The sequence below is a fragment of the Oncorhynchus tshawytscha genome, linkage group LG06, assembly GCF_018296145.1.
Source record: "Oncorhynchus tshawytscha isolate Ot180627B linkage group LG06, Otsh_v2.0, whole genome shotgun sequence".
NCBI classification, from domain to species: Eukaryota; Metazoa; Chordata; class Actinopteri; order Salmoniformes; family Salmonidae; genus Oncorhynchus; species Oncorhynchus tshawytscha.
This window is the reverse complement of record NC_056434.1, coordinates 21,820,863-21,846,137: the sequence shown is the minus strand read 5'-3', so window position 1 is coordinate 21,846,137 and position 25,275 is coordinate 21,820,863. Positions and strand designations below refer to the sequence as shown.

The 25,275-nt window shown below is 43.4% G+C and overlaps 1 protein-coding gene across 2 annotated transcripts in view; it reads right to left on the bottom strand.

The window, feature by feature from the left end:
* The window catches only part of LOC112252238 (A disintegrin and metalloproteinase with thrombospondin motifs 20-like), a 144,499-nt gene that overhangs the window by 48,679 nt on the left and 70,545 nt on the right, over positions 1-25,275 (bottom strand). For both annotated transcript variants that reach the window (XM_024423301.2, XM_042323074.1), the window contains 7 exons: positions 10,415-10,560; positions 8,926-9,107; positions 7,586-7,722; positions 7,088-7,205; positions 3,204-3,299; positions 387-553; positions 102-231 (listed from right to left, as the gene is read on the bottom strand). In XM_024423301.2, the coding sequence (XP_024279069.1) occupies positions 102-231; positions 387-553; positions 3,204-3,299; positions 7,088-7,205; positions 7,586-7,722; positions 8,926-9,107; positions 10,415-10,560 (976 nt within the window). The remainder of the gene's footprint in view (positions 1-101; positions 232-386; positions 554-3,203; positions 3,300-7,087; positions 7,206-7,585; positions 7,723-8,925; positions 9,108-10,414; positions 10,561-25,275) is intronic.

Here is a 25,275-nt window from a genome sequence, read left to right as displayed (position 1 = left end):
GGTGGACGACTATGACTTTACTCTGATACATGGGTAACTGGGTGGACGACTATGACTTTATCTTGACACATGGGTAACTGGATGGACGACTATGACCTTACCCTGACACATGCGGCTACAATCCAGCCAGGAGCCTGAGGGGTCCCACACAAACTGTTCCCTGTGCTCCTCGATGGGGATGTTGAAGGAGTAGCGCACATCTGGGTTGTACAGGTTCCCCACACACAGGACCTAGGGCAACAATTATATGGGAAATACTTGTAACAATATAGAAGGAGAGTTGGGGGAAGGGTGGAGAGGGGACAGAGAACGCTAGAGAGAGAGAAAGGCAGAAACAAACAGAAGAGCGAGAGAGAGAGACAAAGAGACAGAGACATCAGCCTTGCCTGTAGGATGAGTTCCTCCTCGATGCGTTCAGTGCAGTTGATGCGCTCCTCAATGGTGTCTGAGCCGCTGTACTCAATGACAGTTCCCTTGAAGGGGATTTCCCTTTTGAACATGGCCACCACAAAGTTCCCATTCAGGAGAAAGTTAGAATGGCTGTCAGATAAAGCTGAAAGGAAACAAACGAAAAGTGGAAAAATAAATAATAAAAAGAAAATATTGCCTCAAGACATTGGATAAAAACGGCTTTCTTTGCTAAATACTTTTTGAGTTTTTTGGGTTTCAGGTTTGGAAAATCGTTTGATGGGGAAAGTAGCTTTGTCATTCCAAGCTGTATGTAAACATTCAATGACTTCAAACCAAAAATGTTCTGCAATGCCATTGTTGCAAGGGGGTATGTTGAAACATTGGTGGCACCAAATTGCAGTCATTTGGAGTTAGACTGCGTGACTCTCTTTACGAATGCTAACAAAGTAGCTCCACTGTCTTGAAATACAAACCAGTGCATAAAAACACACAAACGACAAGCTCACACATGCTGAACAAACCGTTGTTTATACACTACCAAGCAAACACCAACTACCCCTTCAACACACACACACACACACACACACACACACACACACACACACACACACACACACACACACACACACACACACACACACACACACACACACACACACAGACACACAGACACACAGACACACAGACACACAGACAGACACACAGACACACACACAAGAAGTATGGTTCTGTGAAATATGTGGTAATTACAATGTGAGAGAGCCCATGTTGAAACAATGTGTGTGATTAGGTCTCTAGGCACAACTTTGTTTACACTCAAGTCTGCACACTACCAGCTGAGGACCCCAGCTAGTCCTCGTTAACCCCTGACTGCCTGTGTGTATGGTGTGTGATGGCCAATGACAAAAACACCTCTTCTGGCAGTCATCACCTGCACCCTCCAGCAGTGAGAAAAATGCATTGGCTAACACACACACACACACACACACACACACACACAAACACAGCCATTGCCCATCTCACCCAGCCCCTATCCACTTTCATCTGGCCTGGCTACACATGGCTCTAATTAACACCTTTTCTACACACATTCAGTTTCGTCTCGTTCTGACACACTGTTTGCTTTCCCAGCTATCCCTTATCCTCTGGCCCATTTGGCTCCGGGCCCCGCCATGCTTCCTCCACATACAGTTGAAGTAGGAAGTTTACATACACCTTTGCCAAATACATAAAAACTCAGTTTTCACAATTCCTGACATTTAATCCCAGTAAGAATGTAAAAATGTCAGAATAATAGAATAAAATGATTTATTTCAGCTTTTATTTATTTCATTACATTCCCAGTGGGTCAGAAGTTTACATACACTCAATTAGTATTTGGTAGCATTGCCTTTAAATTGCTCAACTTGGGTCAAACATTTCGGGTAGCCTTCCACAAGCTTCCCACAATAAGTTAGGTGAATTTTGTCCCATTCCTCCTGACAGAGCTGGAGTAACTGAGTCAGGTTTGTAGGCCTCCTTGCTAGCACACCTTTTTTCAGTTCTGCCCACAAATTTTCTATAGGATTGAGGTCAAGGCTTTGTAATGGCCACTCCAATACCTTGACTTTGTTGTCCTTAAGCCATTGTGCCAGAACTTTGGAAATATGCTTGGGGTCATTGTCCATTTGGAAGACCCATTTGTGACCAAGTTTTAACTTCATGACTGATGTCTTGAGATGTTGCTTCAATATATCTACATCATTTTCCTCCCTCTTGATGCCATCTATTTTGTGAAGTGCACCAGTCCCTCCTGCAGCAAACGACCCCGACAACATGATGCTGCCACCCCTGTGCTTCACGGTTGGGATGGTGTTCTTCGGTTTGCAAGCCTCCCCCTTTTTCCTCCAAACATAACGATGGTCATTATGGCCAAACAGTTCTATTTTTGTTCCATCATACCAGAGTACAGATGAATGTGGTACCTTCAGGCGTTTGGAAATTGCTCCCAAGGATGAACCAGACTTGTGGAGGTCGACAATTTTTTGTCTGAAGTCTTGGCTGATTTCTTTTGATTTTCCCATGATGTCAAGCAAAGAGGCACTGAATTTGAAGGTAGGCCTTGAAATACATCCACAGGTATACCTCCAATGGACTCAAATTATGTCAATTAGCCTGTCAGAAGCTTCTAAAAACATGACATCTTTTTCTGGAATTTTCCAAGCTGTTTAAAGGCACAGTCAACTTAGCCTATGTAAACTTCTGACCCATTGGAATTGTGATACAGAGAATTCTAAGTGAAATAATCTGTCTGTAAACAATTGTTGGAAAAATTACTTGTGCCATGCACAAAGTAGATGTCCTAACCGACTTGCCAAAACTATAGTTTGTTAACAAGAAATTTGTGAAGTGGTTGAAAAACGAGTTTTAATGACTCCAACCTAAGTGTATGTAAACTTCCGACTTCAACCGTACATTCTGACTGGTATAAATGACTAGTGGTTTGATATTAGTCTATACTTCCTCACCCCCTTTAACCCCACATCCTAAACAGCCTGTCCCTACAGCTGGGGTCACTGGGTGGGTAACCATGTTCTGACCAATGGCTGCCCTTTGATAGAGGAGCGGGGGAAAACACATTGACCTATTGTATGGTGTCCACCATTTAAAGTACCAATAAACATATTTAAAGCCTCTATAGCTAGAAAGAATTTGCCATAAACTGGCTGTGAGTGAATTGGCCTGCTGTGAAGTACCATGGCTAAGCAGTGATAGCATCACTCATGCTCTCACACACACACACACAAACTCACCGAGGTAGTTGTCATCCTCCGACTTCCCAGAGTAGCTGACCTGTTTAATATCAATGTTGGTGGCTCCTGCAGGGATGCTCACCACTGTGTTGTAACCTGGATGGAGAGAGAGAGAGAGAGAGAGACCCACCCATAAAATAGTATATAATTACTCCCCGGCCCAGCGCTTGCCTTGTAATTTCCCTGGGTCTGTGTTCCATGACAGGCCAACATGGGTAGAGGAAAGAGGAGAGGAGAGACTGAGCAGGAGCGAGGGAAATGGTGAGAGAGAAGACGGAAGAAGAGAGTAGAAACAAAACAGGAGATGAAAGAGAAGAGGTGAGAGGTGAAAAGACGTGATAGGAGAGGGTAAAACAGAGATATTAGAATGAGGGGAGAGGAGAGGGTTAAAACAGAGATATTAGAATGAGGGGAGAGGAGAGGGTTAAAACAGAGATATTGGAGTGAGGGGAGAGGAGAGGGTTAACACAGAGATATTAGAATGAGGGGAGAGGAGAGGGTTAGAACAGAGATATTAGAATGAGGGGAGAGGAGAGGGTAAAACAGAGATATTAGAATGAGGGGAGAGGAGAGGGTTAAAACAGAGATATTGGAGTGAGGGGAGTAGAGATGGTTAAAACAGATATATTGGAGTGAGGGGTGAGGAGAGGGTTAACACAGAGATATTGGAGTGAGGGGAGAAGAGATGGTTAAAACAGAGATATTGGAGTGAGGGGAGAGGAGAGGGTTAAAACAGAGATATTGGAGTGAGGGGAGAAGAGATGGTTAAAACAGAGATATTGGAGTGAGGGGAGAGGAGAGGGTTAAAACAGAGATATTGGAGTGAGGGGAGAGGAGAGGGTTAGAACAGAGATATTAGAATGAGGGGAGAGGAGAGGGTTAAAACAGAGATATTAGAATGAGGGGAGAGGAGAGGGTTAAAACAGAGATATTGGAGTGAGGGGAGAGGAGAGGGTTAAACAGAGATATTAGAATGAGGGGAGAGGAGAGGGTTAGAACAGAGATGGGTTCCCGAGGGCAAAACAGAGATATTAGAATGAGGGGACCGCCCCTCAGTGTTTGGAGAGGGGTCACTGGTTAAAACAGTCCCTGGTTTGATTCCAGAGATGTTGGATCACATCCGAGATGGTTAAAACAGATATTGGAGTCCCAGAGGGAGGGTTAAAACAGAGATATTGGCCCAGGGTCATTAAAACAGAGATATTTGAGGGGAGGGAGAGGGTTAAAACAGAGATATTGGAGTGAGGGGAAAGGATGGTTAAAACATTATAAAAATATTAAAAAGAGATTTGGAGTGAGGGGAGAGGAGAGGGTTAGAACAGAGATATTAGAATGAGGGGAGAGGAGAGGGTTAAAACAGAGATATTGGAGTGAGGGGAGAGGAGAGGGTTAAAACAGAGATATTGGAGTGAGGGGTGAATAGATGGTTAGAACAGAGATATTGGAGTGAGGATAAATGAGAGGGTTAGAACAGAGATGGGTTCCCGAGTGGCACAGCGGTCTAAGGCACCGCCCCTCAGTGTTAGAGGCGTCACTACAGTCCCTGGTTTGATTCCAGGCTGTATCACATCCGGCTGTGATTGGGAGTCCCATAGGGTGGCACACAATTGGCCCAGCGTCATCCGGGTTTGGCCAGGGTAGGCCGTCATTGTTACATAAAGGTTACATTATAAAAATATTAAAAATAGATTGGAGTGAGGGGAGAGGGTTAGGGTTAGAACAGAGATATTGGAGTGGGGGGAGAGGGTTAGAACAGAGATATTGGAGTGGGGGGAGAGGGTTAGAACAGAGATATTGGAGTGGGGGAGAGGGTTAGGGTTAGAACAGAGATATTGGAGTGGGGGAGAGGGTTAGGGTTAGAACAGAGATATTGGAGTGGGGGAGAGAGGGTTAGGGTTAGAACAGAGATATTGGAGTGGGGGAGAGGGTTAGGGTTAGAACAGAGATATTGGAGTGGGGGAGAGGGTTAGGGTTAGAACAGAGATATTGGAGTGAGGGGAGAAAGTGGCTGGAGAGAACTGGATTAAAGAGATGGGAAAGAGGAGGAGAAAATAGGGGACGAAAAGAAGGGTGAGAGGGGGAAAGAGAAGGGGGTGAAGGGAGAGAGAAGTGCCTGGGCCACTCGGGGGCAGCACTAGTAAAGGTTATGTCTTGTCACACCGACCGACCGGCCAGCCACACACTTTATCACTCAATCTACGTTCGGTGGTCACTATTGTTGATTGAAGTGCATTTTCTTTGAAGTCAAAGGAATAAGCCCATAACTCTTATATGCTACAGTCACTCTGGTACCACAAGAAAAGGCTGCAGCTTCCAATCTTACAGCATCAACAACAACAAAAATATACTTTTTGCTCTAAATTCTAAAAGATAAACAACAATTGCTTAAGAATGTCCATAAGAAAACTCCAGTGCTAAAAAACAGCAGCATAAATGTCTCTTCTGTGCTGTTAGGTTTTAAGTAGCATGTTAAATTCCCTCTCTAACCAGTCAAGACAGAATAAGCACATAAGTACAAGGAGGGGGTGAACTGTGTAGACCGCAGACCAGGTCCCCCTTAGAGAAAGCCACAGCTCATCCACAGACCCTCGAAGCCCCCAATGCAACCGTTCACCACACACATAATCTAAAAGCAACCACAGGGCGACCGCGGAATGCAAACACAGTTCTCCAGGAGAGACACCCCTGGTGCACCCTGGGAAAGCTGAGGTCTACCTCATGACGGGCAGACAGACACACAGCACTCTACCGAGGGAGAAGAAGACTAGGAGACCACTGTTCTAAATGGTTTTTACTGTACATACGCTAATTTAGTTAGTTGCAAAGGGTAAGCCATAGGTTACTTCAACTTTCAATGTGTCCAAGCGTTACAGCTTGGGATCTGGGTAAAGGAGCTAAATGAATAAAACAAATCATTATTGTTATAAAAAGGAAGTTTGTTTTTGTCAGGGTCCAGAGTCTCCTCAGCTCTGGGTGAGGTCCTCAAACCCCTGGGTTGGTGGCTCTCCCTCTCCTCATTTAGCTGTTTACACTGTTAACTGGCTAAAGAGGGAGATGGACAGGGAGAGGAGGATGGAGAGGGAGAGGAAGGAGTCGAGGGAAAGAGAGAGGGAGAGATGAGGGAGGAAGGGAGAAAGAGAGAGGGACAAGTGAGGGAGAAGGAGAGAGAAGAGAGAGAGAGGGAGAAGATGAAGAGAGGGAGAGGAGGGAGAGGAGTGGACCATGCTTGACCAGGGATATCCTGGCTGGGCTGAGTTCTCATTCATGTCATCCTGGTCTAAACTTGGTTTGGCTGCACATGCTTGGCCTGGCTGCACATGCTTGGCCTGGGACTCCTCAGCAGAAACACAAGCAGAGGAATGGACAGATAGAGGATGAGATGAAGAGAAGTAAATAGCAAAATAAATATTGAGTAAATATTGAGCCAAATCCACAACCATTTATGCTAATTTATTTTGTTATTTTGCAGCTCAGGGGATTTGAAGTAATCAGTGCTTGGCCCGGGAAGAGACATCATACTAATCATGAGTTCAAGGGGGTCACGCTGGGTCGGAGTTAAGTTTGAGAACTTCTAGAGTTTACTGACGTTTTCAACAGGTTTTGGAGACTTATTCAGAATATCCATTATGCAAAGCATTGTCCCAAAGAGAAAGGAAAATGTTCACTCCCTTCACTAGCATCCAAAAGTTGCGTCATAATTCTGTTGTCATTTGTGCATTGTCCAAGTGTCAATTAGTTTAGCAAGTTTAGCATAGCAAACATCTTTATGTCATTTGTATATTGCATTTCAACTGTTCATAGACAGTTGTTGTTATAAACAGTGTGCAATACCTGCTAACGTACTTTGGAATACAGAGAAACAAGAGAAAGGCATCCAGGCTTACCATACTCAGCATCGTTGAAGGTCCCAGCAAGGGTTTTGCAGGAGGAGTTGTCCCCTCCACACACTCCACATTTGTCATTTTTCGCCTTGGAGTTCAACACATGATCACAGCCTGCTTGCTGTTGAAACAGACAGAGACACACCAATCAGACAAGGGGTCACACAGAGACACAGCAATCAGACAGGGGGTCACACCAAGGGCTATGTCAACCATTAGTGGTCACAATCCTACACTAAAAATAGACGTTTATATACTCAATCCAACACCGCAAAACTAAAGCTTTCTCTGTTTCTCTCTCTGTGTGTGTGTGTGTGTGTGTGTGTGTGGGTGTGGGTGTGCAAGTGTGTGTGCATGTGTGTGTGTGTGTACATACTCTGATACAGTATGTCACAACATTGTTAGTGATATGCTGATATAGACAGACATCAGAGAGAACATATATCAGTTTGTAAGTTAGCTGTGTTTGATACACAGTATGATGTTAGGGAACACAGTTACCCGACAGAGGCCTTGAACACAGATATCGTAGGTGTCTGGGCCACACGGCGTGCCGTCGATGACGCGATCCTTCAGCTGATAGTAGGCCATCGTCCCGGCAACCCGACAGAAGAGCTTGCACCGATCCTTCATTAGAACTACAGAGGAAAAACACACCCATTGGAAGATGACTGTATGGTGAGATAAACATCAGTGGAGGCTACTGGGGGAAGGATACCTCATAATAATGGCTGGAATGAAGTAAATGGAATGGTATTAAACACATGGAAACCATGTGTTTGATGTATTTGATACCATTCTACTTATTCCACTCCAGCCATTACCACGAGCCCGTCCTCCCCAATTAAGGTGCCACCAACCTCCTGTGACATATATATACTGAGAAAACTATGGATGAATCATTTTACATGACATGATATCATGAATGTCAAATAACAACAAAAACAATAATGGCAACAAAAACAACAATCTACAGTTAGCAAAGCCCTCACAAAATAGGTCTACAAACTCAAAAATATGTAATTCTCTACAATAGTACATTAGTACAATAGTTAACATTTTTGCAAGGGTCAGCAGTTAGCTTTGCAGAAATAACTGCATTTGTATCAGTTGTTTAGAAAAATCCCTATTCTGTTTGACACCATTTTGGACTCTGTGCTTGGTCAGTGTGCTTGCATAACATTGTATTGTGATAGCTCGCGGTTGCTTCTTCCAAATCTTAAACCCTGCACTAAAGCCCTGTCTCCTTTGCCAAATGGCAACTCGTTCAGCTGTGCAAGCCATCACTATAATTATTACAATGCGTGAGGTATAGAAGAGGGAAGCTATCCAGGAGCATATATTTTAGTACTGTATGCTTCTCAAGTGTTGATTACTCTGTACATTTTTCATGTCTGTTCCTATCATGACTATGCAGAGCATTGAGGGAAAACACACTGACAGAATTTGCCTGTACTGAGCCAAAAGCCAACAGTACAGTTAGACTACCTACCAGGACACAATGGGGAGTAGGGTAAGGAGACAGAAGAACCAGAGCCATGTTTTAAGTCATTCAAAAAAATATTGACACCTTAACCCCACCTAGCCCTCAATTAGGCGTGGTGGACCTTCTGACAGTTGAAGTCCGGTTCTTTGAGCTCTGTGACGGAGCATAGGTGTAGTGTAGGGTATAGGGTAGTAGAATGCTATAATGTAATGTTATCAACTGTTATCATAGAGGCTTGGTGTTATCATGGTTTAACTGCTAGTACAGTGAGTACTCCCACTAATAACACATGGAGTTTTATACATGATAGTGCTTTTAAAGGACACAAAGACACTTTCCAATAGAGGGTACTCACTACCGCTGTACTTGGGCACCCAGCGGACGGTGGGAGGTAGACTGTTGATGTTGAAGTGCTTGCCGTCGAACTGAGAGCACTGTTCCTCGCGGAAGTCTCTCCGTCCTCGGGGGCACGGCTCAGTGTTGCAGGACCGGAACTTCATCCTTCGACCCACGCAGAACTTTCCTCCATTCCGGGGTCTGAGGAAACATTACGGCAAAATAACTTCATTAAAACATGACTGACATTCACAGAGGCTTTGATTCTTTGATTGAAATGTCTTTTGCCAAGTATGTCCTCAGGCTTTGTTTGTAATTCTTTCTTACCCAGGTGTTGTATTGTTTTGACTGTTACCCAGGTGTTGTATTGTTTTGACTGTTACCCTGGTGTTGTAATGTTTTGACTGTCAGTCAATTGTTGTATTGTTTTGACTGTTAGCCAGGTGTTGTATTGTTTTGACTGTTACCCAGGTGTTGTATTGTTTTGACTGTTACTCAGGTGTTGTATTGTTTTGACTGTTACTCAGGTGTTGTATTGTTTTGACTGTTAGTCAGGTGTTGTATTGTTTTGACTGTTAGCCAGGTGTTGTATTGTTTTGACTGTTAGTCAGGTGTTGTATTGTTTTGACTGTTACCCAGGTGTTGTATTGTTTTGACTGTTACTCAGGTGTTGTATTGTTTTGACTGTTACCCAGGTGTTGTATTGTTTTGACTGTTACTCAGGTGTTGTATTGTTTTGACTGTTAGTCAGGTGTTGTATTGTTTTGACTGTTACTCAGGTGTTGTATTGTTTTGACTGTTAGTCAGGTGTTGTATTGTTTTGACTGTTACTCAGGTGTTGTATTGTTTTGACTGTTACTCAGGTGTTGTATTGTTTTGACTGTTACTCAGGTGTTGTATTGTTTTGACTGTTACTCAGGTGTTGTATTGTTTTGACTGTTAGTCAGGTGTTGTATTGTTTTGACTGTTACCCAGGTGTTGTATTGTTTTGACTGTTAGTCAGGTGTTGTATTGTTTTGACTGTTACCCAGGTGTTGTATTGTTTTGACTGTTACTCAGGTGTTGTATTGTTTTGACTGTTAGTCAGGTGTTGCATTGTTTTGACTGTTACCCAGGTGTTGTATTGTTTTGACTGTTACTCAGGTGTTGTATTGTTTTGACTGTTAGTCAGGTGTTGTATTGTTTTGACTGTTACTCGGGTGTTGTATTGTTTTGACTGTTACTCAGGTGTTGTACTGTTTTGACTGTTACTCAGGTGTTGTATTTTTTTGACTGTTACTCAGGTGTTGTATTGTTTTGACTGTTACTCAGGTGTTGTATTGTTTTGACTGTTACTCCTGGTTTGTTTTGACTAATCAGAGCTCTTACCTAAGGTGTGTGTTATTGCTTTGACTGGCTACTCCTGGTGTGTTTTGACTTAATTTGGCTCAATTTGGTGTGTTTTGGCTGATTAGTTAGGTTTGTTGAAGTCTCCTGGTGTTTTGCACTAGTCAGAATCAGAGTCTTACTCAGGGTTGTTGCAGTCTCTGGAGGTACTCCTGGTGCCTCCTCCACAGGTCCTGGAACAGACACTGTAGTGCCCCCAGGGGCCCCACTCCCCATGGACCGGCCGCAGGTCCAGCTCCTTGTTCACACACTTCCCATGTCTGCAGTACTGCACAGAGAGACAGTTTAAGTGGTAATATTTCCAATGTATTCTAACGTATGCACGATGGAAAATTAAACTGAAACTTGAATTTCAAACTTGAAAACACATACACAAGTAGGGGATCCTCTTAAAGAGTGTGACATCTTCACTCATCACAATCCCAACCAACACACCCCAGTTCAAGACTGTCAACTCAGCTCCGGTTGGTGGAGTTCCCGATTTAGCGCGAGCAGTGATCACAGCTGGGTGTTTTGTCCCTCCTTCCCTAATCCTCTTTTTAAATGTAAGACTATCTCCTAAAAGTAAACGAGAGGATGCTAATCCTGCTATTATTTACCCCAGAGGAATGCTTCCAGGTTCCCCATGCAGCTGTAGGGATAGGGTCTGTTGGGCCCCAGCCGCGGACCAACGACTAGCCTACTGCATGGGGAGGGGTGAAGGAAGAGGAGGAGATAATGGGATGACAGTGCCAGTTAGAGGAACCAGAGCCAATACATCTTCAAATGCATTTGTCTGTTTCCTCTCAATGAGCTAAGCTAGATCCTCTCGTGTTGAATTCCTGCTCTGCTGGTGTCACCCGTCCCCCTCTTGTGTGGACAGCTAGTTATTCCACCAAACTATGTAAGTGGGCACGCCAAATGGCACCCTATTCCCTATAGTTCCCATAGGGCTCTGATCAATAGTAGTGCACTATGTAGGGAATAGGGTGTCATTTAAGATGCAGCCTGAGTCTGTGATGACTAGGGCATTCTTTCATCAGCAGAGTTGGATCTCGAAATTGACCCTATGGACCAATCTCAGAGGAAAGAGCTGCTCAATGAAAAGCATAGGGGAGGAAGAAACAGTCATCGGGTTTATCACACTACATTGCCATATATATGTTATCCATTCACGCTGATTCATAACCTTTTTCAGATGAGCTAAGTGTGCATGAAGACAGTGTGGTATGAACGGAAGACACTCTGCATGTTAGTGCCTAGGTATAGGACTTACCACCCAACCCCTGCCAAGAAGAGGTAGACCTAACAAAGCTTTCATAAAGCAGGCATGGCAGCCTATTTAGTTCTGTCTGTGTAACCAAATCTCTGCCTCCATGGAGAAGATAGCAGGAGGGTCCTTTTCAGAGAAAGAATGCGGGACACGACGGCGTCTGTCTGAGTGCACAGCGGCAGGCAGGCAGCCCGTCGTCCGGGCACACAGACACGGGAAGCGGTGGCACGGTGGTGATAAAAGAAACCCTAGAGTTGTGATAACAGGATAACACAGCTCATTACTGGCTTGAAATCAGCAGAACTTTCTCCCCATTCAGACAGGAACCATGTGACCAAACTGCAGCACACTGGGCACACTCAGTAAGGAGGCTGTTACGCTGCTTTTATTGTACATGTCTTAACTATCTTCAGTGTTATGTAATATGTATGAATGCAGTTCCATCTCCATTAGCTGTTCCTGTGTTCCACACAAAACATGAAACATGACATAATACAGAACATTAATTGACAAGAACAGCTCAAGGTCAGAACTACATACATTTAAAATGTCACACATAGCCTACATATCAGCACATACTGTACACACAAAATATCTACGTCAAATAGGGGAGAGGCATTGTGCTGTGAGGTGTTACTTTATCTGTTTTTTTTAAACCAGGTTTGCTGTTCACCTGAGCAATCAAACATTTTCTTGAATTGAATTGCTTTCTTGAATTTGGGGACTGTGAAAAGACCCCTGGTGGCATGTCTGGTGGGGTAATTGTGTGTCAGAGTTGTGTGTAGGTTGACTATGCAAACCATTTGGAATTGAACACAATATTTCTTATAAAAAGAAGAAGTAATGCACTCAGTTTCTCCTCAACTTTTAGCCAAGAGAGACTGGCATGTATAGTATTGATATCAGCCCCCTGATCATCGTGAAGAGCAAGACGGGCTGCTCTGTTCTGGGCCAGCTGCAGTTTTTATAGGTCTATCTTGACAATATGACTGGGCAATAATCAAGATAAAACTAGAGCCTGCAGGACTTTGTGTAGTGTGGTGTCAAAAAACAGAGCATCTCTGTCACGACTTCCACCGTCGCCGGCCTAATAGCTGCTACCGATCCATTTTTCCTTTTCGTTTGTGTCTGTCTGTTTTTTTTACACCTGTGTCCTATTAGTTAATTTCGGTGGGTTTATTAACCTCTGTTGCCTGCCTATTCTTTGTGAGGGATAATTTGCTGTTTGTTGCTCTGTTAGGGGTGCGTGTTTGTGAGGGATAATTTGCTGTTTTTTGCTCTGTTAGGGGTGCGTGTTTGTGAGGGGTTATTTGCTGTTGTTGCTCTGTTAGGGGTGCATGTTTGCGCCACAGGTTTTTCTTCTCACGGTCGTTGTAACGTTTGGACTGTAATTAGGAGCAGAGGTTTCTCCTCCATGTGTTACGTTATTTCCCTGTGTGTGGCGACTTCGTTGGGTGTGTTTCCCCACCTGTTGTTGTTGTGTTGGGACTTTCAATAAATGATTGTGCTACTGGGACTTCCTTGCTCTCCTGCTCCTGACTCCTGAACCTAACGCTTCTTAGGAGGCACCTAACAATCTCTTTATAACGGACAGACCTCAGCCCATATTTACAACCATTGAATCAATAGGTTTTGACCATGACAGTTTACAATCCAAGGTAACACCAAGTAATTTAGTCTCCTCAACTTGCTCAATAGCCACATTATTCATTATGAGATTCAGCTGAGGTCTAGAACTTAGGGAATGATTGTACAAAATACAATGCTCTCTTATTACCAGCAAATAACCCAAAAAATTGATCATATTACTCCAGTGCTAGCCTCCCTACACTGGCTTCCTGTCAAAGCAAGGGCTGATTTCAAGGTTTTACTGCTAACCTACAAAGCATTACATGGGCTTGCTCCTACCTATCTCTCTGATTTGGTCCTGCCGTACATACCTACACGTACGCTACGGTCACAAGACGCAGGCCTCCTAATTGTCCCTAGAATTTCTAAACAAACAGCTGGAGGCAGGGCTTTCTCCTATAGAGGTCCATTTTTATGGAACGGTCTGCCTACCCATGTCAGAGACGCCAACTCGGTCTCAACCTTTAAGTCTTTACTGAAGACTATTCTCTTCAGTGGGTCATATGATTGAGTGTAGTCTGGCCCAGGAGTGGGAAGGTGAACGGAAAGGCTCTGGAGCAACGAACCGCCCTTGCTGAGTCACTGACTTGCTGGGGCTCTCTCATACCGTCCCTGGGAGGGGTGCGTCACCTGAGTGGGTTGAGTCACTGATGTGATCATCCTGTCTGGGTTGGCGCCCCCCTCTTGGGTTGTGCCGTGGCGGAGATCTTTGTGGGCTATATTCAGGCTTGTCTCAGGATGGTAAGTAAGTTGGTGGTTGAAGATATCCCTCTAGTGGTGTGGGGGCTCTGCTTTGGCAAAGTGGGTGGGGTTATATCCTTCCTGTTTGGCCCTGTCCGGGGGTGTCCTCGGATGGGGCCACAGTGTCTCCTGACCCCTCCTGTCTCAGCCTCCAGTATTTATGCTGCAGTAGTTTGTGTCTGGGGGCTAGGGTCAGTTTGCTATATCTGGAGTACGTCTCCTGTCCTATTCGGTGTCCTGTGTGAATTTAAGTATGCTCTCTCTAATTCACTCTTTCTCTCTTTCTTTCTCTCTCTCGGAGGACCTGAGCCCTAGGACCATGCCTCAGGACTACCTGACATGATGACTCCTTGCTGTCCCCAGTCCACCTGGCCGTGCTGCTGCTCCAGTTTCAACTGTTATGCCTTATTATTATTTGACCATGCTGGTCATTTATGAACATTTGAACATCTTGGCCATGTTCTGTTATAATCTCCACCCAGCACAGCCAGAAGAAGACTGGCCACCCCACATAGCCTGGTTCCTCTCTAGGTTTCTTCCTAGGTTTTGGCCTTTCTAGGGAGTTTTTCCTAGCCACCGTGCTTCTACACCTGCATTGCTTGCTGTTTGGAGTTTTAGGCTGGGTTTCTGTACAGCACTTTGAGATATCAGCTGATGTACGAAGGGCTATATAAATACATTTGATTTGGTTTATTGCTGGCCACCCATTCTAAAACTGACCGCAACTCTTTGTTTAGTGTTGCAGTCATTTCACTCGCTGTGGTTGAAGATGCGTATAGGGTTGAATGATCAGAATGCGTAGACACACAGGCTTTGTTTAATGCCAGGGGCAGATCATTAGTACAAATAGAAAAGAGTAGAGGGCCAAGAAAGCTGCCCTGCAGTACACCACACTTTACATGTTTAACATTAGGGTTTTCTTTAATGGAAGCTTCTCTATGTGTTCTATTATATAGAGAGCTCTGAATCCACAATATGGCAGAAGTTGAAAAGCCATAACACATATGTTTTTTCAACAACAGGTTATGGTCAATAATATCAAATCATGCACTGAAATCTAACAGAACAGCTCCCACAATCTTCTTATTATCAATGTCTTTCAACCAATCATCAGTAATTTGTGTCAGTGCAGTACACGTTGAGTGCCCTTCTCTATAAGCATGCTGAAAGTCTGTTGTTAATTTGTTTACGAAGAAATAGCATCGTATCTGGTCCAACAACTTTTTTCAAAAGTCTGCTAAGAGTCAGCAACAAGCTGATTACTGGTTCTAACAGCCGACCAAATGGTGTTTTACTATTCTTGGGTAGCGGAATGACTCTAGCTTCCCTCCAGGTCTGAGGACAAACATTATTCTCCATATGACAAATTGGAGTGACAATATAGTCACTACCATTCTCAGTAGCTTTCCATCTAAATTGTCAATAACAGGTGGTATTGACAACACCTCACCCACACCAACTTTACAGAATTCAAAATGACATTGACATAATTAGGTATTTTATGAAATAATATGACGGCTCACAGTTTGTTGTTGGTATTTCATGCCTAAATTTGCCTATGTTGCCAATTAAATAGTGATTGGCAAAATCTAAAGATTTTGTGATAAATGAGCCATCTGATTCAATGAAAGAAGTTGAAATGATTCTTTCTGCCCATCATTTCATTCAAAGCATTCCAAAGTTTTTTTTCCATCATACTTTATGTCATTTATCTTGGTTTCATAATATGATTTCTTATTTTTGTTGTTCAGATTAGTCACATAATTTCTAAATTGACAGTAAGTTTGCAGCCAGACTTATTCACCACACCTTTTGCCTCGTCCCTCTCAACCATACAGTCCCTCTCAACCATACAGCTATCAATCCACGGGGCTTTAACAGTTCTAACAGTCCGTTTCTTAATACATTCATGATTATCAATAACTGAAATAAACAATTTCATAAATGTATCAAGTCCAGCATCTGGATGCTCCTCATTACACATTAGACCAACAAATATGTTTGGTATCTTCAACATACACTTAGTGTACAAACCATTAGGAACGGCTTCCTAATATTGAGTTGCACCCCTTTTGCCCTCAGAACAGCCTCAATTCGCCGGGGCATGGACTCTACAAGGTGTCGAAAGCTTTCCACAGGGTTGCTGGCCCATGGTGACTCCAATGCTTCCTACAGTTGTGTCGAGTTGGTTGGATGTCCTTTGGATGATGGACCATTGTTAATACACATGGGAAAGTGTTGAGCATGAAAAACCCAGCAACGTTGCAGTTCTTGACACAAACCGGTGCACCTAGCATCTTCTACCATACCCTGTTCAAAGGCAATTAAATATTTTGTCTTGCTCATTCACCCTCTGAATGGAACACATCTCAATTGTCTCAAGGCTTAAAAATCATTATTTAACCTGTCTCCTCCCCTTCATCTACACTGATTTAACAAGTGACATCAATAAGGGATCATAGATTCACCTGGTCAGTTTATGTCATGATAAGAGCAGGTGTTCCAAATGTTTTGTACACCCAGTGTAGGAATCAGTACAAAACATTTTCAGGCCCAGCCTTTAGAACGGGCGTTTCTAGAATGGCCACTATATTATGGTCAGTGCATCCAATGGGTATGGATACAGATTTAAAGCAGAGTTCTGCAGGACTGGTAAAAATTAGATCAACACACATGGATGATAAAGTTCCTGTACTGTTTGTAAACTCCCTGGTAGGTTGATTAATAACCTGAACCAGATTACAGGCACTGGTTACAATGAGCATCTTCCTTTTGAGCGGACAGCTTGATGAAAACCAGTTAATATTCAGGTCACCCAGAAAACTGACCTCTCTGTTAAAGCTGCAATAGGTAACTGTTTGGGGCAACCCGACCAAATTCAAATAGAAATGTGAGATATAGATCTGTCATTCTCATTGAAAGCAAGTCTAAGAAGCGGTAGATCTGTTCTATGTGTGTTATTTCCATGATGCATGTCTATTATCCACATAATGAATGTTAGCACTTAGTGGCCTATAAGCACCCCCCAAAAAAGGAGGCTTTAGATGAGGCAGGGGAACGTGCAATCACAACACTTCAACAGCATTAGACATGAGATCATCTCTAAGCTTTACAGGAATATGGCTCTGAACATACTGGAAACAGCAACACCTCTCCCATAGGCATTCCTGTCTCTTTTGTGAATGTTATATCCCTGTATTCCTACTGCTGTATCATCAAAATAATAAAGTGAGTCTCGGAGATGGCCAATATAATTTTAGCAAGTTATTGATTTCATAAACCTTATTTTTAAGGCTACATACAGTGCATTCGGAGAGTGTTCAGACCCCTTGACTTTTTCAACATTTTGTTACGTTACTACCTTACTCTAAAATGTATTAAAACATTTGATTTTATTAATCTACACACAATACCCCATAATGACAAAGCAAAAATGGGTTTTAGACATTTTTGCTGATTTATAAAACATAAAAAACTGAAATATCACATTTACATAAGTATTCAGACCCTTTACTTAGTACTTTGTTGAAGCACTGTTGGCAGAGATTACAGCCTCAAGTCTTCTTGGGTTTGACGTTACAAGCTTGGCACACCTGTATTTTGGGAGTTTCTCCCATTCTTCTCTGCATATCCTCTCAAGCTCTGTCAGGACGGATGGGGAGCGTTGCTGAACAGCAATTTTCAGGTCTCACCAGAGATGTTAGATCGGGTTCAAGTCCAGGCTCTGGCTGGGCCACTCAAGGCATTCAGAGATTTGTCCCGAAGCCACTCCCGCGTTGTCTTGGCTGTGTGCTTAGGGTCGTTATCCTGTTGTAAGGTGAACCTTCGCCACAGTCTGAGCGCTCTGGAGCAGGTTTTCATCAAGGATGTCTTTGTACTTTGCTCCGTTCATCTTTCCCTTGATCCTGACTAGTCTCCCAGTCACTGCCGCTGAAAAACATCCCCATGGATGGTGGCAGGTTTCCTCCAGACGTGACACATGGCATTCAGGCCAAAAACTTCAATCTTGGTTTCATCAGACCAGAGAATCTTGATTATCATGGTCTGAAAGTTCTTCATGTGCCTTTTACTGAGGAGTGACTTACGTCTGGCCACTCTACCATAAACGCCTGATTGGTGGAGTGTTGCAGAGATGGTTGTCCTTCGGGAAGGTTCTCACATCTCCACAGAGGAACTCTGGACCTTGGTCCACATTTGCAAAAATTTCTAACAACCATTTTTCCAGATTGAGGATTTTTTACAAATGTAATATATTTTAGAATAAGGCTGTAACATAACAAGAGAACAGGTCTGAACACTTTCTGAATGCACTGTATATTAATATGAGTTATTTTTTAGCTTTGGTAGCTTATCAGAGATAGACATAATATAAAAAATAATATAAAAGCATGACAAGAACATTGTTTGGCTAATAGTCAGTCAATCAGGCACTTGTGAGTGTCAGTTGGTTTATGTGTGTAATGTGGGGCTAAAGCTACTGACCCAGAAGCTAGGCTCTCTCACTCCTCGCAGGAGGGTGGAGGGTGGAGAATGAGCGGGAGGGTGGAGAATGGGCGGGAGAGTGGAGAATGAGCCTATTGTAGCAGATGTAAGCAATGTCCCCATGCTCTATGGCAGCTTTCATGGCTGGGATAAGTTCTTTCCGCCTCTGGCGCATAGCTTCCGAGTAGTCCTTGTTAAGGAAGATGTTGGTTCCTCTCAAGTTCTTTGCTCTATCTAGAACAGCTATCTTGTTCCTAAACCATAGGAAGTTAACCACTATCGGCCTGGGTCTGTCATCTAGGCTGGTTCCAGGTTTTCCAGACCTTTGGAAGCATTCCACCTCAATCTTTGTATGATCCATCAGCAGCTTTTCAGTGATATTTTTTAAAAACGTTCTCCTCAGACTCGGCCTGTGAAAACTCTATGCCATCCATAACGATGTTATTCCTCCTGGATTTTGTCCCTCTAGTCAGCTTTCCCAGTCATTGTTAATAATGATTCACAGATAGTGCTGATGTCATCACGCATGGACAGTTTGTTGTCATATTGCTGCATGTCTCAAGACATCCACCTCTCCTTGGGAGAACTGCAAACTGTTCTTAAGGTCCTGGACCTCTGGTCAGATCGTCCATTTTTTTGTTAGCTGAGTCCATCATTATTTGGACAAAGCTCTTGAAGCTATTTTCTTGTTGTTGTAACAACTGCTTATAGAACCCTTTTTGTTTGTTTAAAAGATCCTTCACCTGTGACTGAGAAAAATGTTACTGTTCCACTATCGACACCCTGTTACTCCCACCTTCTTTGGTTTTGGATGTCATGGTAGCATCATGAGATGCTACCATGAGATTGAGGTGAGATTGAGGTGTCCCCGTGTATGCCTAAGCATTAATGTGCCCTGAGCTAAGCCATGACCTGGGGTGAATACCTGTGGATATCCCTTCCATACCGCAGACACACACACACACGCGCGCGCACACACACAGACCCACACATCTCTATTCTGGCATGGTTTCCCTGTCCAGGGCTAGTATAATATACTCTAAAGAGCAATGATGGAGTATAAGGCCTGTACATGATGTCAGGAAGGTGTATACAGCCCGGGGCCATGAACACACGATGTTGAGCCAGGCCTTTGGGTTGAGAAAATACTGAACACCAAATCCCCCCCCCTCCCCCCTCACACACACACACACATAGAATATCCCCTGGTGCCCTCCACCACCCCCTGTTAGAGGATTGTATGGGACAGGGGATGACCGCTGCGGTACTGCTGGGCGGTGAGACCTGAGCAAATGTCAAACACAAGGGGTTGGCTGTCAGATAGGACCAAAGCCCCTGTAAGCCTTTAAGGCATTCCCCTCACTGCAGGCACTTGATGTTTAATATGTTTTGGTTTTACTTGAAAAGATTATGTGGGTTTAAAAAAAACAGAAAGATTAAATCAGCCATGTGTGTGGGGTGTGTGGTGAGTGTGTGTATGTAGGGGGGTTCTCTGCAGCATCTGTGTCACACCCTGACCATAGTTTACTTTGTATATTTCTATGTTTTGGTTGGTCAGGGTGTGAGCTGAGTGGGCATTCTATGTTTCATGTCTAGTTTGTCTATTTCTATGTCTGGCCTGATATGGTTCTCAATCAGAGGCAGGTGTTAGTCATTGTCTCTGATTGGGAACCATATTTAGGTAGCCTGGGTTTCACTGTGTGTTTGTGGGTGATTGTTCCTGTCTCTGTGTTTTCACCAGATAGGGCTGTTTCGGTTTTCGTTACGTTTGTTGTTTTTTTTTGTGTTTTTTTGTATTGATTCGTGTTTTACGTTTGTTGATTAAACATGGATCGCAATCTGTACGCCGCATTTTGGTCCGACTCCTTCACCAAAAGAGAACCGTTTGAATCTGGGGCCATGCCTAAGGCATTTGAAGGCCTTGTGAGATAAAATTGCCCAACTGTTGCTTCAATTTGTCATTTTCACACCACACACACACATGTTGTTGCTTAAAACTTCTTCAGGATTGGTGGACTGTTGAGCGAATGTAGGCTAATGTAGTAAGAATGATTCCCAGGACATAGAAATATCTGATATTGACAGAAAGCTTAAATTCTTGTTAATCAAACTGTACTGTCCAATTTACAGTAGCTATTATAGTGAAATAATACCAAGCTATTGTTTGACGAGCGTGCACACTTTTGAACATGAAAAGTTATTAATAAACAAATTAGGCACATTTGGGCAGTCTTGATAAAAAATTTGAACTGATCATTGGATCAGTCAATTTTTTTGCACAAACACTGCTGCCATCTAGTAGCCAATATCTAAACAGCACCTGGGCTGGAATAATACATTATGACCTTTCTCTTGCATTTTAGAGATGCTGGTACAAAAAAATACAAAAAACAGTTGCTTTTTTCTTTGTATTATCTTTTACTGGATCTAATGAATTATATTCTCCTCCATTCCTTTCACATATTCACAAACTTAAAAGTTTTTCCTTTCAAATGGTACCAATGTACAGTCAGGCGCTGACAGAGATGGCCACCTCACATCGCGTTCTTAGGAAACTATGCAGTATTTTTTTTTTTATGTATTATTTCTTACACTATTATCCTAGGCAATCTTAAGTCTTATTACATACAGCCGGGAGGAACTATTGGATATAAGAGCAACGTCAGCTTACCAACATTGCGACCAGAATACGACTTTCCCGAAGCGGATCCTCTGTTTGGTCCACCACCCAGGACAATGGATCGGATCCCAGCAGGTGACCCAAAACAACGGCGCCGCAGAAGGGTCAGACGGTGGGATCTTCTGGTCAGGCTCCGTAGACGGGCAAATCGCACAACGCTCCCGAGTATACTACTAGCCAATGTCCAGTCTCTTGACAACAAAGGTAGACGAAATCCGAGCAAGGGTTGCCTTCCAGAAAGACATCAGAGATGTGTTTTACGGAATCATGGCTCACTCGGGATACATTATCCGAGTCGATACAGTCAACTGGTATCTTCCCGCATCGCGCCGACAGAAACAAACATCTCTCTGGTAAGAAGAATGGCGGGGGTGTATGCCTTATGATTAACGAGTCGTGGTGTGATCATTTAAAAAAAATATATATTTTACCTTTATTTAACCAGGCAAGTCAGTTAAGAACACATTCTTATTTTCAATGACGGCCTGGGAACAGTGGGTTAACTGCCTGTTCAGGGGCAGAACGACAGATTTGTACCTTGTCAGCTCGGGGGTTTGAACTCACAACCTTCCAGTTACTAGTCCAACGCTCTAACCACTAGGCTACCCTGCCGCCCCATCATAACAACATACCAGAACATACAAGTCCTTTTGTTCACCAGACCTAGAATTCCTTTCAATCAAATGCCGACTGCATTATCTACCAAGAGAATCCTCTTCGATAATAATCACAGTCGTGTACATCCCCCCCCATGCAGACACCTCGACGGCCCTGAAAGAACTTCATTGGACAATATGTAAACTGGAAACCACATATCCTGAGGCAGCATTTACAAGGCTCCCTAAATTTGATTAGCATATCGAATGTGCGACCCAGGCTGGAAAAATTCTGGATCATTGTTACTCTAACTTCCGCGACGCATACAAAGCCCTCCCTCGCCCTCCTTTCGGCAAATCTGACCACGGCTCCATTTTGTTGCTCCCAGCCTATAGACAGAAACTAAAACAGGAAACACCCGTGCTCAGGTCTGTTCAACGCTGGTCCGACCAAACTGATTCCACGCTTCAAGATTGCTTCAATCACGTGGACTGGGATATGTTCCGGATAGCGTCGAACAACAACAATGATGTATACTCTGATTCGGTGAGAGAGTTTATTAGCAAGTGCGTCGGTGATGTTGTACCCACGGCGACAATTAAAGCCTTCCACAACCAGAAACCGTGGATTGTTGGCAGCATTCGAGCAAAACTGAAAGCACAAACACCTGCTTTTAATCAGGGCAAGGCAACTGGAAACATGACCGAATACAAACAGTGTAGCTATTCCCTCCGCAAGGCAATCAAACTAGCTAAGCGTCAGCATAGAGACAAAGTACAGTTGAAATTCAACAGCTCAGACACAAGAGGTATGTGGCAGGGTCTACAGTCAATCACGGACTACAAAAAGAAAACAAGCCCCGTCACGGACCCCGATGTCTTGCTTGCTGACAAACTAAACAACTTCTTTGCTCGCTTTGAGGACAATACAGTGCCACCGACATGGCCCGCTACCAAAACCTGTGGCCTCTCATTCACTGCAGCCAACGTAAGTAAAACATTTAAACGTGTTAACCCTCGCAAGACTGTCGGCCCAGGCGGCATCCCTAGCCGCGTACTCAGAGCATGCGCAGACCAGCTGGCTGGTGTGTTTACGGACACATTCAATCAATCCCTATCCCAGTCTGCTGTTCCCACATGCATCAAGAGGGCCACCATTGTTCCTGTTCCCAAGAAAGCTAAGGTAACTGAGCTAAATGACTATCATCCCGCACTCACTTCTGTCATCATGAAGTCCTTTGAGAGACTATATCACCTCCACCCTACCTGATACCCTAGACCCACTCCAATTTGCCTACCGCCCCAATAGGTCCACAGACGACGCAATCGCAATCACACTGCCCTAACTCATCTGGACAAGAGGAATACCTATTTAAGAATGCTGTTCATCGACTACAGCTCAGCATTTAACACCATAGTACCCTCCAAACTCGTCATTAAGCTTGAGACCCTGGGTCTCGACCCCGCCCTGTGTGAGGGTTGGAAACAACATCTCCACCCCGCTGATCCTCAACATTGGGGCCCCACAAGGGTGTGTTCTCAGCCCTCTCCTGTACTCCCTGTTCACCCATGACTGCGTGGCCATGCATGCCTCCAACTCAATCATCAAGTTTGCAGATGACACTACAGTGGTAGGCTTGATTACCAACAACAACGAGACGGCCTACAGGGAGGAGGTGAGGGCCCTCGGAGCTATATCACCGCCTGGTACGGCAACTGCTCCTCCCACAACCGCAAGGCTCTCCAGAGGGTAGTGAGGTCTGCACAACGCATCACCGGGGGCAAACTCCCTGCCCTCCAGGACACCTACACCACCCAATGTCACAGGAAGGCCATAAAGATCATAAAGGACAACAACCACCCGAGCCACTGCATGTTTACTCCGCTATCATCCAGAAGGTGAGGTCATGGCCCGCTACAGCAGCAGGTGCATCAAAGCTGGGACCGAGAGACTGAAAAACAGCTTCTATCTCAAGGCCATCAGACTGTTAAACAGCCATCACTGACATTGAGTGGCTGCTGCCAACATACTGACTCAAATCTCTAGCCACTTTAATAATTACAAATTGGATGTAATAAATGTATCACTAGTCACTTTAAACAATGCCACTTTATATAATGTTTACATACACTACATTACTCATCTCATATCTATATACTGTACTCTAAACCATCTACTGCATCTTGCCTATGCCGTTCGGCCATCACTGATCCATATATTTATATGTACATATTCTTATTCATTCCTTTACACTTGTGTGTATAAGGTAGTTGTTGTGAAATTGTTAGATTACTTGTTAGATATTACTGCATGGTCGGAACTAGAAGCACAAGCATTTCGCTACACTTGCATTAACATCTGCTAACCATGTGTATGTGACCAATACAATTTGATTTGATTGGAAGAAAATGCATATCCTTGCTTCAGGGCTCGAGCTACAGGCAGTTAGATTTTGGGTATGTCATTTTAGGTGAAAATTGAAAAAAAGGGTCAGATCCTTAAGAGGTTTTAAGAACATTTAGGGAGCCATCAAGTTGTTGAGGGAGCGAGAACGGTTAGCTAGCAGCAAACCAACAAGCATCTGCTCTGCTCTAAGTTCAGCTGGCTGATTAGACAGGGGTCCCAACCTTTTTGGCCCAGGCCCTCTTTTTCACATTTGTAAAATGTCATGCCCCCTTTTTATTTTTATTATTGTTTATTGAGATAGCCTATATTAAATACACCACCAGATTGATTTTGTTTAATTTGAGGACGTAGGAAAATGTTGTTTTGAAACTCATTTCCTGCAATTCTATGTAGTTTAACAAGACAAGACATATTTTAGTTAGGCTATTTAATAATAATAATAATGGAAAACAAAGTCTCGACCCGATTTCCCAAAATGTTATTCATTGTATATACAGTGCTGTGCAAAAGTTTTAGGCAGGTGTGAAAACATTCTGTAAAGTAAGAATACTTTCAAAAATAGACATGTTAATAGATTATATTTATAAATTAACAAAATGCAAAGTAACTTTTCACATCTGCTTAAAACTTTTGCACAGTATTGTATATATATATATATATATATATAAACAACACAAAACATACACAATCAAATGACAACATCCTACAAACATCAACTACATCACACCTGCCTAGACCCACTAGCACACACACCCATCTCCAGCGCCCACATCACTTTCCGCCACATGGCCTCAAACTGCACTATTTTGTTTCTCTCTGTAGGCCACGCACTTTCAATTTTTAGATAAAGCATTTGACCTTTCCATTGAGTCAACGATGGAGGATATGTCGATTTCCATTTTTTTTTTTTTTTTTTTGATGATTGACGAGAAGTATCACCCAACCCATTGGGTATCGCACTGCACCCTCATATGCCATGTCTTGAAATATGCAGACAGACGGATTAAAATTACATTTACATTGTAATACTTCTGACAGACATTTTTCTTACTCCGCCCATAACTTTTGGACTTTATAACATTCCCAGAAGGCATGGATTATCGAGTCATTATTACATTTAGACCTCAGACATGACTGGCTTTGTGCTGTAGAATTTGTGACATAATTTTATGAGCGATGGAACAGCAGCATACTTG